General features: G+C 29.6%; 1 protein-coding gene across 1 annotated transcript; it reads left to right on the top strand.

Moving 5' to 3' along the window:
• The first annotated feature begins 1,080 nt into the window (after positions 1–1,080).
• On the top strand, positions 1,081–11,211 carry LOC111032752 (pre-mRNA-splicing factor CWC22 homolog). The gene is made up of 11 exons (XM_022313199.1): positions 1,081–1,318; positions 4,058–4,118; positions 5,402–5,627; positions 5,691–5,819; positions 5,891–6,082; positions 7,561–7,693; positions 7,759–7,893; positions 8,413–8,657; positions 9,072–9,352; positions 10,319–10,420; positions 10,490–11,211. Exons 1-11 carry the CDS (start codon positions 1,222–1,224, stop codon positions 10,518–10,520), a joined length of 1,632 nt encoding a protein of 543 aa, XP_022168891.1. The 5' UTR covers positions 1,081–1,221; the 3' UTR covers positions 10,521–11,211.
• The last annotated feature ends 2,740 nt before the right edge of the window (positions 11,212–13,951 follow it).

Here is a 13,951-nt window from a genome sequence, read left to right on the forward strand (position 1 = left end):
TCAAGTTTCACAAAAGATAAATTCACTCTAATTTTGAAACTAACTGAGCTAAACGTGATCTGTTGAGCGTAAATTTGCTATGTTACGCACTTGTAAAAAGGAGAGATCAAAAGGTAATGTAGCGTCCTCTTAAGGCTTAAGTTAATTTCGCAACTTATTAAAAGTGAAAGATTATTATTTTCAATGCATAAATGTTTAGTTTTTTTTATTTAAAATCGGTTGGTCTTACATGATTTGGTATCGGTAAAGCATAGGTACTAAAATTTTATTTTTATAGGTCGAAAAAATGAAATTTACAGCGACATTTCTATAAACCCGGCCCTAAAATTGACCACCCGTGGAATTAACATGGACCTATTTCGCAATTTCGGTGTGTAGTACTCGGAAAAGTTTTCGCGCATTGGGACCCACCCAACCCACCGGGGCCATCACGAACCATATATCTTATCTAAGATATATTATATACATAGCAACACAGGAGACCAAAACCCGTGATGTATAAACAATAATAATTCATCGGCCGATATCGCGACGTGTATTAACGATAGGAATAAAATGTCTGCAGTGCAAGTTACACAGCTGCAATAGTCCCCCAATCATGGGTGGCCAGGGGAGCAGTTGCAGCTGCCTGCGCATCTATACTCTGTTAAGTGCGGGCCGGAGCACACGGGTTCTTTCCGTCGCGTCCCCTACTCCCTGCACACCGCGCTCCCTAAACATTATTCCGCAGCACACAGGCACAACAACAACAAGAACAACAACAACAATAATAATAATAATAATAATAATAATAATAATAATCTTACTTGGCCCGTTTCAAGGTTATTGGCCACAGCGGCGATGAGTCACGGATGCCACGTGTCGTTTTCCAACATCCCTTCCCCCCGCCACGAACGAACTGTGCTTACGGCCGCCGCCGCCGCCGCCGACGCAACCGACGCAACCGACGCAACCGACAAGGAGTGAGGACAAACGGCCGCCCGCGACCCGCTTCGCTCGAACGATAGGCGCAGCGTTCGGCGTTCGGCGGCGGCGGTGACGGCGGCGGCATACACACAGCGGACGACGACGACGACACACGCGGCTCGCCCGCCATCATTCGTTCCACCGCGCCATCGACATCCGCACGTCCCAACGCGCCGTTCCATCAGTACCGCTGCACACTCGACCGAGTGTATCGTCTTGTCCGTCTCACGTGCGTCGAGTCCGCGATTCTTAGCCATGAACAAGTTGCCGCCACCGCCGCGGTACCCTTCGCACTTGCTCTACAACAGCACACGCCGCCGCTCCGTAACATACCGCTACTGTCCGAGTGCAGGTAAGTGTACCGTAGTTGACGTTTCGCCGCGTTATTGCCTGCGTCCTCGATCCAGGCGTCTCTTGGCGCGAACCGGTGCCTGGCCCCCCTGTTCTCCTACATTCCCGCGCTGCCGCTTTCCGGATTTTCCCGCCCAACACAGCCGTAGAGTGCCGAACACGATCGTTCTGTTTGAAAAATCCTGAATAATAGTACTTAGATATGCATAGGTGTTCTGCTTTATATAATAATAAACAATAACTATTTCTCGTTGGTCATTATCGACGTTGACCCCGTGCCTCGATTGATACGAATTTGTTGTACATATTATTATTATTATTATTATTATTGTATAATTGCTTTCAATGCTCGCGTGAACTATCCATTACATATTATTATAATTGTGATACCAACTATTTATCTTACTTATTGCCTTACAAGCATTTAAACACTGCCTAATATACTAATTATGTAAGCCGATTTGGTTTTCTGAATACCTTATCACATTTTTTCAAACAATTTATTTTAATGAAAAAATCGTAAAACATATTTGTTCATAAGCTGAAATATTAAATGTCACTTAATAAAATGACACTTTATTATTTTAAGTATATTCATGTACAACACACGCATGATTTTAAGTGCGTGAGTATTATTACCTAGTATTGCATACCTTCAACAGATATTACGTGGAAATGTTTGAATCATACTATGAAAGAAATCTCGAGGGGAAATAACAAAAAATATTTAAAACATGAATAACATTGAAATTGATGAAATTAACAATGTTTATTTATAATTTTCTTAAATTTCGTCTATTCAAAAAATCAATGGAAGTTTTTTTTAAAGTGAAATACTATTTCACTTTAATTTCAATTTATGTTAGGTACTTATTTACTGACTATTATAAAAGCATGTGAAGATCATCAAAACATTTTATATGGTATTTATAAGTAGTTTATTATAGGTAGTATTCATATACTAATCACGATTAAAGTCGCACATGCGCTTTTCTGTCACAAATTCTATATTAAGATTTCGACTTTGAATGGTGTGGGTGTGTTATTATATCTATTAAAATAATTATTTGACCAGGTCGTATTTTTTAAATATATACTAAATGGGGTCTTTCTCATAAAATCATTTAACTTTACTTGTCATTTAACTAGACGTGACAGAGATAACAGCTCGCTTCAGCAATTGGCTAAAAATATAAAACTTAGATCATTATAATTATACACATATCTTCAACGACGTATTTTTGTATGATGTAGACTCTACATAGTAGAGTAAAGAATATATATTAGTATTTTTAATTGAAACATCAAAGATTATAAATTTAGTGTAAAAGCAGTCTTCTATGTGGATGCTCATCGCGACAGTCTAAAATATTGTATGAAACACTTCGAAGATAATTATATTTAACATGAAATGTAATATACCAATTATTGTGCTATAGCTTGATGTAACTATTTATTGTTAAACTCATATTTCTTATTATAAAAATGATACTGATGAGATTTGAGAGCTGTGTTTGTTGGTCTTTGTATACCACTATATTTCCACAAGGAATATAATACTTGATTTACATTTTATACTTGTAACTTACCGATTAATTCACAAGAATTCTGAAGTAAGTTCGCAAACAAATTTCATATGACAGTTTTAGAATTCTAATATTTCTTGTTTACTTTGGTGTGACTCATAGGGATAAAACTTCAAAGAATGGAAATGTTGTTCTTAAATAGATTTATCGAAAAATTCAAATCTGTTTTCAAAATGTTTATCGTATCATATGATGAATAAGGTACCTCAGTACCTGTACAGGCCGGTAGCCAGAATAAATCTTTAGGTTGGGTGAACTAAATTTTAGGGGAGGGGGTCAAAAAATGTATACTTAAACATAACACACCTTTATACGCATACATTTTATATTTGGGAGGGGGGGCAATGGCCACCGTGGCCATGTTCCTGTACCTAAGTTGAAAATAGAACACGTTAATCATCACGCACATCATAGAGTCAAAAACTACAACTTCCAATCAACTAAATCGTTAAAGAGATATAGACACTTAATAGAAATGCTAATCAGATGTTAATCTCCGAAAACTTCCTGCTGCGTTCCATCACAAGTGATTATGTCTTAATTGCACGGCGATTAACTCAAATTCTCAACATTCTTTGCAAATTCCTTAAAAATTGTTTTCGTGTATAAAATATATGCATCTATTTCTGATTTCGAATATAGGTATGGGTCCATGTATAATAAATATGTACAACATAAACAATTATAACGATTATAATATATTTGTTTCTTTTTTCCATATTATTATAGAAACTACACTTTATACGCATGCTGTTAATTTACTGATATTTCACATTTCTTTTATGATTTACACTAAATGAGTTTTCTAACTATAAACCATAATAATGTTAACACAATAGACACAACTTAAGAGAGGGTCTATAGTTTAAATCTTTATCCTTGTTTGTTGATGAGTACCACAAAGTACAAAATTGTCACCGAGTAATTATTTATTGTTAGTATTTCGAGTATAATTTTGAAAATGACTAAAAGACCATTATATTTTAATATTCAATACCTATCGTTTTCGATATTCGATGTAAGAATTAAATACATTTAGCAGGACATTATGTTATAGGATATTATGTGTTGGCAACAGATTATAGATTTTGTAAAATATAGATGTGAAATTAAACTGTTAATTGTTTTAATAAATATAATATACTGTATTACAGGAGCAAAAAAGGGAATAAGTGTATTGACGGCTATACCGGAGTACACTGTCACCAAGTTGAGGTAACATTTACGATTTTTTATTTATGACATAAACTTTAAAAAAAAACTTAAAAATATGATTATTTAGCCCATATATAGGTACATAACAATTAATAGAAAGTCGCATCCGTATTTGAGGTCTTCGTCTTACACACGTATGGTATAGACAATTTTGCCAATTTCAGTAACGTGCTGTTGGTTTTGATATTAGAGTAAATTGACATTGACCCATTACCAAACTTCAAGTTAAAAACAGTATCTGTTTAACTTTTTGTACGATATTTTAGTTTTTTAGTGAGTTATAAGCATGTACAGTATTACTATTTGAAAATGATCATAACTCACATAAAAACTAAAATATCATAAAAACCCAAAGAGAGATCACAGACTATGTTCTTACTTAAAAGACGAAAGTTTGATAATAGGTTAATTCACTCTAATATCAAAACTAACATCAGACTATTGAAACTAGTGAACGAAAATTTGATATGTCGTATATGTGTAAGACGGATACAACACATGAGGGTACGAAGTCTTCTTGACAATATTTATTTATTAAGTTGAGTCTGCAACTTCTTAATTATTATGTATTTGAAACAAATATAATACCTATTATAAGGTGGATACACATTTTGAAAAGTTATGTAGGTATCTGTAATATAATTATCATCCAAATCTAACCTAAGGTACCTATATATTATATAATATACAAATATGTATTATTAAGGTGGTAATAGTTTCAACAATATTAAAAATATACAGATACAATATCGTTTTGTATAAATTAAATTAAATATAAACATTTAAAAAAAAAATTTATATCGAAATTACATGTTTAAAATTCACTTAAGAAATAAGAATTTAGAAAAGTACACATTTTGAAACCATTTCTAGTGATTAATATTGAACGGTGTGTACGAAGTCCGAATCAGTGGCGTATGCCGTACACTTATATTTTTAATGGGAGGCATTACATTTAAAAATTATGTATACATGTAAATATTTTTAAATGATTATTTAAAGTATTAATTATATATTAATTAAATAGTATCTTGAATAAATATTTTTATATATCTATAAATATAGTAAAAATAATAGCAAGGGGGTGACCCCTGGTTAAACTCCTCCCCAAACCATGTGTACGCCACTGTTACGAATATAATAATCACTTAATTATTTCTTATTAGTATAATAAAATACCTTTGTAAATACTTATACTTATACTTTTTGTTAAGACTACTGGCATTAATAGAAAATATAGGTACACTATATTTTTTATCATATTAATTATTTGCTTATTTTAGTGAAGAGTATCAGACAACTTCCTGGAAAATATTAGAAAACTCTATTTCTAATTTAGTTAAGCAAGTGAATTCAGAATCCAAAGCCAGAGAAATTAAAAAAAAGATTGTACGTTTAAATATTGTGCGTGGTAGAGGTATACTTTGCAAAAGTGTTATGGAAGCTCAATTAGCTTCAACCACTAATACTCACATCTATGCTTTGTTTATTGCCCTTATCTACGATGAGGTAGGTAGGTTTATTTTGTTCGGTAAAACAAGGTTTTTAATATGTTTATTTTGGCACTTTTAGATTTCAACAATAGGAGAGTTAATCTTGGTACGTTGTCTTAAGCAATTTAGGAATGCAAGTAAGACCAAAGAAAAATGTGTATATTTGGCATCAGTTCTATTTATTTCGTACTTAATTATTTACGATGTAGTGAGTTTCAAATCATTCAGTTATAATATTTTGTAAATATTCACTCTTACATAATATATTAATCAATACAGGTTTCACCACTTGTGGTAGTTAAACTATTAAAGATTTTCATCAAGATACCCTCCCAGGATTCAGTTGACGCAACTTTTGTGCTCCTAAATACATGTGGATATAAATTGAATGAGCAAAATAAAAAGGACCTCAATAAGATTGTACATAATGTGCATAATAAATCGGTATACAATATGAGATTTGCCAAAAAGGTAAATGGTATTATGATAGTTGTTTATTTATATTGTTCAATTTTGGATATTCCTAACCTAACGTAGCCGGCCAGCTATCTTATTCGGTCGCCGTCTCTAGTTCCCGGATGGGTGACCACCGAATTTTTTAGTGACATTGATATTCACCCCGCATACACGTGTTCTGAACCAACTATAATATCCCTACAGTAAAAAAAACAGACTAATAAAGTAATAACAATCACCCAATGGCTTATGTTGGCACTGGTTAAATTTAAAAAAAGATGTTATATTTTGTTACTTAATATTAAATTTCGAATTTCCATGAATCTAATTTTCGAAATATTTTATTCATGGTTAGCTATAATTGAATTTGCATTATTAATCTTGATATAATAGTATTTTAATATTGATATAATATATCACTGTATAGTATAATATTACGCATATAATATAATAGCCGTTATAATGTCAACTTGAACAGCTCCGATTTAAGATATTTTTATTATAACTTGTGAATTTAAATAATAAGTAAATGTATACAACATAAATTATAACTTTTTTATTAAAAAATAATTAGTTTATATACGGCTGAAAAGTATCACTTAAAATTCTAATATATATTAATAATATATATGTTACGGGCAAAGTGGAAAATTCGGACAATGTATACAATGCCCGGGCATTGTATACAGTGACCGGGCATTGTATACAATGTCCGAGTTATATTTTGCAATGTAAATTGTGAAGTATTTAGACAAATAATCTGCATAATATATTTTGTTAGATGATCCTGATAAACAAATATAAACTTATAATCACCATCTGATTGTGCTTACATATCGATCAAGTCAATTTGACAGCGAGAATTCATTTCAGAAGATATGATTGGTTTTACAACCAACCTTTTTTAGCTGTACTTCCCTTATTTTTACACGATTCGCAATTATTTAAGTATAACATTGTTACATCTCTAGTTATATTTTTGTACTTTTTATTAATCTCGTGTTCCATTATATTTCTAACTCCATGTCCAATTGACAAATGAACTTCATGTATAATATCATATAACTGAACATTATGCACATAATATTTTATTTCATTACCTTTAAATACATTTAAAATTTAATTAATTAAAAAAAAAATTGTATTACTCTTATATAAATAACCATATAAACGAGTATAATTAAATTATTATATAATATCATTGATTAGGTATAATAATATTATGCAGATTATTTGTCTAAATACTTCACAATTTACATTGCCCAATATAACTCGGACATTGTATACAATGCCCGGTCACTGTATACAATGCCCGGGCATTGTATACATTGTCCGAATTTTCCACTTTGCCCGTAACATATATATAGTTAATTATGTCAATCTATTCTTAAGTATCATTTAGTGCAATCAATTCTCTGTCCTAGTTATGTGTGTTATGCTTATGACTTATAACTAGTAACAACATTTTATACTAATAATGTATTGTATTTTAGATTCGCCGTATGATACAAATAATAATGAGAACTATTTCACTTAAAAGTCCATCAAAAGTGAAGGGTCCTGTCATATCCAGACCCCCTTTGACTATATTTTCGGCAAAAAAAATCAATCCAAATTATAGTTTGGGTATGAGTTGGATACCTACCTTGTTCTTAAGTTTTTATACTTAAAATTAAAAATTTGTCTTACAGATTCTTACAGTTACGATCCAGATTATGAAGCTAATGAAGAGATTTATTCATTATTTCGTGATCAAATATTGGAAAATGATATTAAAGATGAATACATAATAATGTACGATCATAATACCTATGATGCAGAAAGTAGTAAGTATTTATTAATAACAATTAGTAACCCCACATCTTCAACTACTACCTATAATTTTTTTACTACTGCAATGTGATCGGAGGAAATTTGTTCCGATACTAGTTGTCCAGAGAAGGTTTTCTATTCCTTATGGATAAGTTTTCCGTAACGGGGGTTAGAGCATTGTGCATGAGGTTTTTTATCAATAATAAGACTCGTTTAGCTTATAAATCAAAAATAATTATTTTAATTAAAATAGTACAACTGTCTTAAAAAATGGCTGTTAATGAACAGTGTATCAGTGTTTATGGTTACCGACAAACGAACTGCCGTGTGTCATTTGAATAATAAGTAATAATTTGGACAGGTTGAGTGTGTGTATTTTGAATTGGTAAATCGTATAGTGTATGTTTAGTTATAATAGTAAATACGTCTATAATGTTACTATTTGTTACCACTAAAATATTACACTAAATTCACTGAATGCACTAAATTTCTCATATATTGACCCGAGATAAATTAAAATTACTATTTTATAGAGTCACTACAACAGACATTGGTGGTTAAGCACACAGGAAGTCGAAAAGCTATCAGAAAATCGAAAAGCTTAAAAGATGTATTAGAAATCTTAATGGAATCATCATCTTTTAAGTATGAAAATTGTGCTTCACAATTAATGAAAATAAAATTGAATCCTGGCCAAGAAAAGGAAATTTGCTACATATTTTTGGAGCTTTGCTGTGAGAATGATGTGTATACTGAGAATCTTGGACACATGACACAAGTAAGATTCAGTATCCATTTATATCGATTATTTTACCTACTCTATCCATGCCCACATACTAAGAAATAACAGTGTTTTTTATGATTGATTGCTTCGTGTTCAAATAATAATCTAGTTTAAAATTAATGTAACATTATCGGTTTGAATTATTAAAAATTAATCAGCACAACCCACAGTATTAATTTCAAAGATTTCATCATTCTGAATATAAAAATTATTTAAAATCATTTTTGTAAAATATTTAATTAATTTCATAATCGATTGTAAATAATTGTTTTATTTGAACAATTTAATTATAGCACACAAAGAAATAAGAGTAAAATGAAATTATACAGATACATTTGTTGAAAAGAATTGTTGACCTTTCACGTATCAACTATGTTTAATTGTGTAAGTGTAATGTTTTCCTTTTAGATATTTTGTCAGATGAACAGATTGCTAATTGGACCATTGCAGAAAATGTTTATTGACACATATGCTATTGTCAATAGTTACGACAGAGTAACATTACAGAACGTTGCGAAATATTTTGCTCAATTACTATATACTGATACAATTTCTTGGATGGTTTTGTCAACAATACGCCTGGATAAAATTCAAACAACAAGATCTACTGGAAATTTTGTCAAGCATTTGTTTCATGAGTTAGTCAAACATATGGGAGAAGAAAATTTGAATTGTTACATTAAGGATCCGTAAGTAAAATTATTTAACTTATTATAATCGTTATGTTTTCAGACTATATGGGGGTGGTTCACTGAGTGTAGTAAATTACATTTTATTCTTTAGTATAGAATTATTAAAACTCTGAATTTTAGAAATCGAAAGAATACTTGAAAACGGTATTTTTGAATACTTGGATATTTTATTCCATTTAAGGAGATCCTCCTTAGAGTGAATTTTTAAACGGTTACTATATTTTAAAATGTTGATGGGACTAAATCGAATTAATAGTTTTTGAAATATTTAACTTTATGTACTAAAAATAATAATACCTTATAATGTTTATTCATCAAACAAAATAAAGTAGATCTAGTAGATTTTTGATCTTTTTTTTTTACCCCTGTTTGAACCGACGGCGCCGCGAGTTGCTTTCGCATTACTGCCGCGACGCCGCCATAAAAGATTTTTGATCTACCTGGCACTTAATAAACTCGGAAAATATGTGAATTATAAAAATTACTTTAATATTGTTTAATCATCAAAGCCTCCATTCTTTTTAAACGTATTATCATAGTATATAATATTATCATATCAATTCAAAAACCACTTATTTGAGTTTTGACTTTTATACATGAAAATTAAAAAAAATTATCTGATAAATAATTTATATTAAAAAAAATGGTTGTAATTAAAAAAAGAGAAGAATTTAAGAACACAAGAAATTCCATAAATAGCATAAAAAATCGAAATTCTTTAAAATGTGGTGAATAATTAACTATTTAAAAATGTAAGGGGAAGTAATGCCAACTTGAGGGAGGGCAGTTTCATAATGGTCTCACCTCATGTGGGGGTCCGAAGTATATGAAAAACTGCTTGAAAATTTAAAAATCAGAATTTAAATAAGCTATTTAAAAAAATGGAAAGTAGGATACTTGGTAGACAACATTGTATATGTTAAACGAAATTTAAAAATAATAATTACAAAATTGGTGTTACAGATCATTGAAAGATGCATTTGAAGGAATTTTTTTCGGTAATAATAAGAACCATTCCAATTTTTCTGTCGATTTGTTTTCATCTATTGGTTTGGATGGCTTAATGTAAGTTTATTAAGTTTGAAGTCTATGAAATAATTTTAATAATCTAATAATTTATCATTTAATTTATAGTACTACATTCCAAAACTCATTAATTTTTTAATTAATATTTTTCCGCGGCTGAAATTGTTAACATTGGGAAATTACTAATAATTACATGTTGGCTGGAACAATTACCTACAGCGATTCAACTTCATATAATCACTTGTTAAACATATAATTGGAGTTATAATATCCAATATTTTAGTTTTATGATACAACTCATTTTTATAGTACAAAATATAATTATTTAATTTAAGAGTTATAAATTTAGTGTATTTTCTAAGATATTAAGCTACAGTTAAAAATAATAACTCTTTAATTTTCCGGTTTTTGTTAATAATCAATTTATGCATATGCAACAACTTAGTAATTGTTACTAGGAAAATAAGATAGTTAATACTATAAAACATTTGTGTTTTTTTTTGAAAATTTATTAATTTTTATGGACTTCGGTATAAAAGCTTTAATTAGTAATAAGCAAATTTTTGTTCAACATCTACGATGGTGACTTCTACATGTTAAACAATCCATTGATCTTAAAATGGTTGTACGGAGGCGATGGGTGTGAAAACATGAACTAGGACTTGAACATTAATTATTAACTATATATCAGCAAAATTCGTATTAAGCATGATATTGACAATTTTTATTATTATTAATTATTATACCTAGTCTTTAGGTTTAATTGGTTATTGTAATAATCAAGTAAATTATTCATTATTTATACACAGTTTATTCAATTGTAAGAAATTATTTTTCAACAACTATAGATTTTTTTTTAAATTTTTTTTTGTAAAATTTAACAATGATTATTGTTAAATAAAAATTACGTAGATTACACTTTTATTACGAAATATAATTTAAAGAAAAAATTCAAAATGTAAAACTATTTAGTACCTACCTATTTAAATATTATAATAAATAAATACATTTTTCAACTTTTAACATTTTGATGACAGCTGAAGTTATTTAACTAATTGAGGTCACTCATTTTCTTCTAGCCCGGTGTTCTATAATTTGGATGATCTGGTAATGTAAGCACGTAAAACAATCATACACTAATCTATTACAATATAAATACAATGTTTATATCGTTTTAAGTTTAAATGTATGGATTGCCATTTGGTAGTAGCCTAAAGATAATTTTTCATTAATTACTACAAGCTGAGTTTTTTAAGGGTAGGTACGTGTCTGGTAATGGCCAATGAGGATAACAATTTAAAATGTACTAATGTTTTAGTATTTATTAACCTAGAAAAATATGACAACAAATACCAGTATATGGTTTTTTTGTTGTGGTTGGATGTTATTAGACTTGCCTCTGAAAAATTCCAAAATCCACCAATCCATTATTGTCGATTTATGATTATTGTATAATGTGTCAATGTACAAGTATTGTTCAGTATTGTGCAAATCTTTGTTGTCTTTGAAATGTGTAAAAATAAACTCGTCTGTTTCCAACCGGTCAGAATTTATTATATATAAATAAACCACTAAATGAATCTTTTATTCAATAATTTTAAATTGCCATTGACAAACGACACATTCTATTATTATTGTGTAATATTCTATAGATGACCTACACTATCAGTAGCACTGTAGAAAATCAGGTGTATCTCGTGGTCCCGCGATCGATATGGACTGTTCGTCTGTACCACCAAGTGGTTAGGCGGGGATAAGGTCGAATTGCACTAGGGCTCCAAAAAAGTTCAAGTTACACTCGTTCAGATCATTTCATTAAACACATTTATTAACAAATATCAGTCCAACAGTCAGAAGAATAATTTGTATTTTTAATATCGAAAATGTGTTATACATTGCAACAATTTAAAAATATGTTAATTTTGCAAAATTAATTAACAATATGTTATAAAAATGAGTAAATTTTCTCAACATTAATAAAAAGCTGCAATTTAAATATTACTTAATCACCTTAAAAAAATAATAACACTAAAATAAAAGTATGTATTACTTACGTTTGTTTATAAACGTTGTGGAATGATGTCGTTATAAATACTAAATCACACATACAAATAATATGCAAATAATTGTCATCTAAAATTAATATTTATTAGTTCTATACATAATGATCGTGTCTATAGCGCAATATTAGAACATTACCTTTTTGAACCAGTGCACAATTCGAAAATGTTGATTATTACCGTCAAGCACATAATATAATATAATAAGTGGGTAATCCGTTTCGAATTTTCACGGTAACCGTATTCCGTACGAATGTAAGATAGAATACAACGAAGAAATTGAAGCTCTTTTTTGTGAACTATACCAACACCCCAAAGGTAATTAATAGATCGTATTTATAATGGGTACCGTAGACAGGTATAATTTATGAACCATTATTAGGCGTGGTTTCAGTACTTTACTTTTATCGAGTTCACGTCGACGATCGATGTCGTTTCCGTCTATATATTTATAAAGACGATTGTGAATTACACCCAAACGCCTTACATGTGATAAAGGTCCCATATCGCAGGGGTTACCAAATAGCGGCCAGCAAAAAACTTTATGTGCCCCGCGGACCAGAATTCTATTTAATTACTTTTTTGACAATGTTTGAGGTTTTCATTAATTTTCATTTTATTTTGCCTTTACTTCCTTGAGATGCTCATTATATTTTGATGGCCACCGAAAATTTCTTAATTGGCTAATTATAACTCTACATAAATATCAATTGGTGATCCTTGCCATATCGCTTCTAATTTCACTTCGCATACTCTATACTTGTATCAAAAATTGTAATCATTGGATGCATTGTATCAGAATAAAAAAAATGCAAAAAGTTATAAATATATAGATACTTAATTTTCGTACCAGTTTACATTATTTAAACCTATAGTTTTATTCCCTATATCCATATATATTGATTCGTCAGTCAAAAGAATGCCAAAAATATCATTGATTAAATTTAACAAACATAATAATAGTAATTTGTACTTCTTTTTATTATAATTCCAAAAACGTGCATAAAAATAATAAATACTTAAGTTGTTACCATTAATCATAAAAAAAATGTAGGTACCTACACAAAAACTCTTGTTTGTAAGTTCATACATAATTGGTTTATCCAGTTATGTAATTTGATAAAAAAAAAAACTAGGGAGAAAAATAGTTTATACAATAAAATCGAAACTACAACCTTATAGTTTATACTTACACAAGTCTTAAAACTCATTTTATGGTTGAGAATCAAAACATCGTTAAATAACGTTAAGTACGTACAAGTTCATAAAAAAGGGCTATAACTATTTTGGAAAGACTAATGTGATGATAATTCGGTAATCATAATTCTTGAAATAAATTTATCGGCTTATTTTTATAACAAATGCGTCAATATAATATTATATAACTGGAAAAACGTAATAAAATAAGTACTTACATGAATAATTTGAAGACAATTTTATTTTTATTTTATACATCTAAATTAAATGTAAGTATTGTATTATTTCTTTATTTTTAAATATTTTTAAATTT

Source organism: Myzus persicae, unplaced genomic scaffold (genome assembly GCF_001856785.1).
Source record: "Myzus persicae strain clone G006 unplaced genomic scaffold, MPER_G0061.0, whole genome shotgun sequence".
NCBI classification, from domain to species: Eukaryota; Metazoa; Arthropoda; class Insecta; order Hemiptera; family Aphididae; genus Myzus; species Myzus persicae.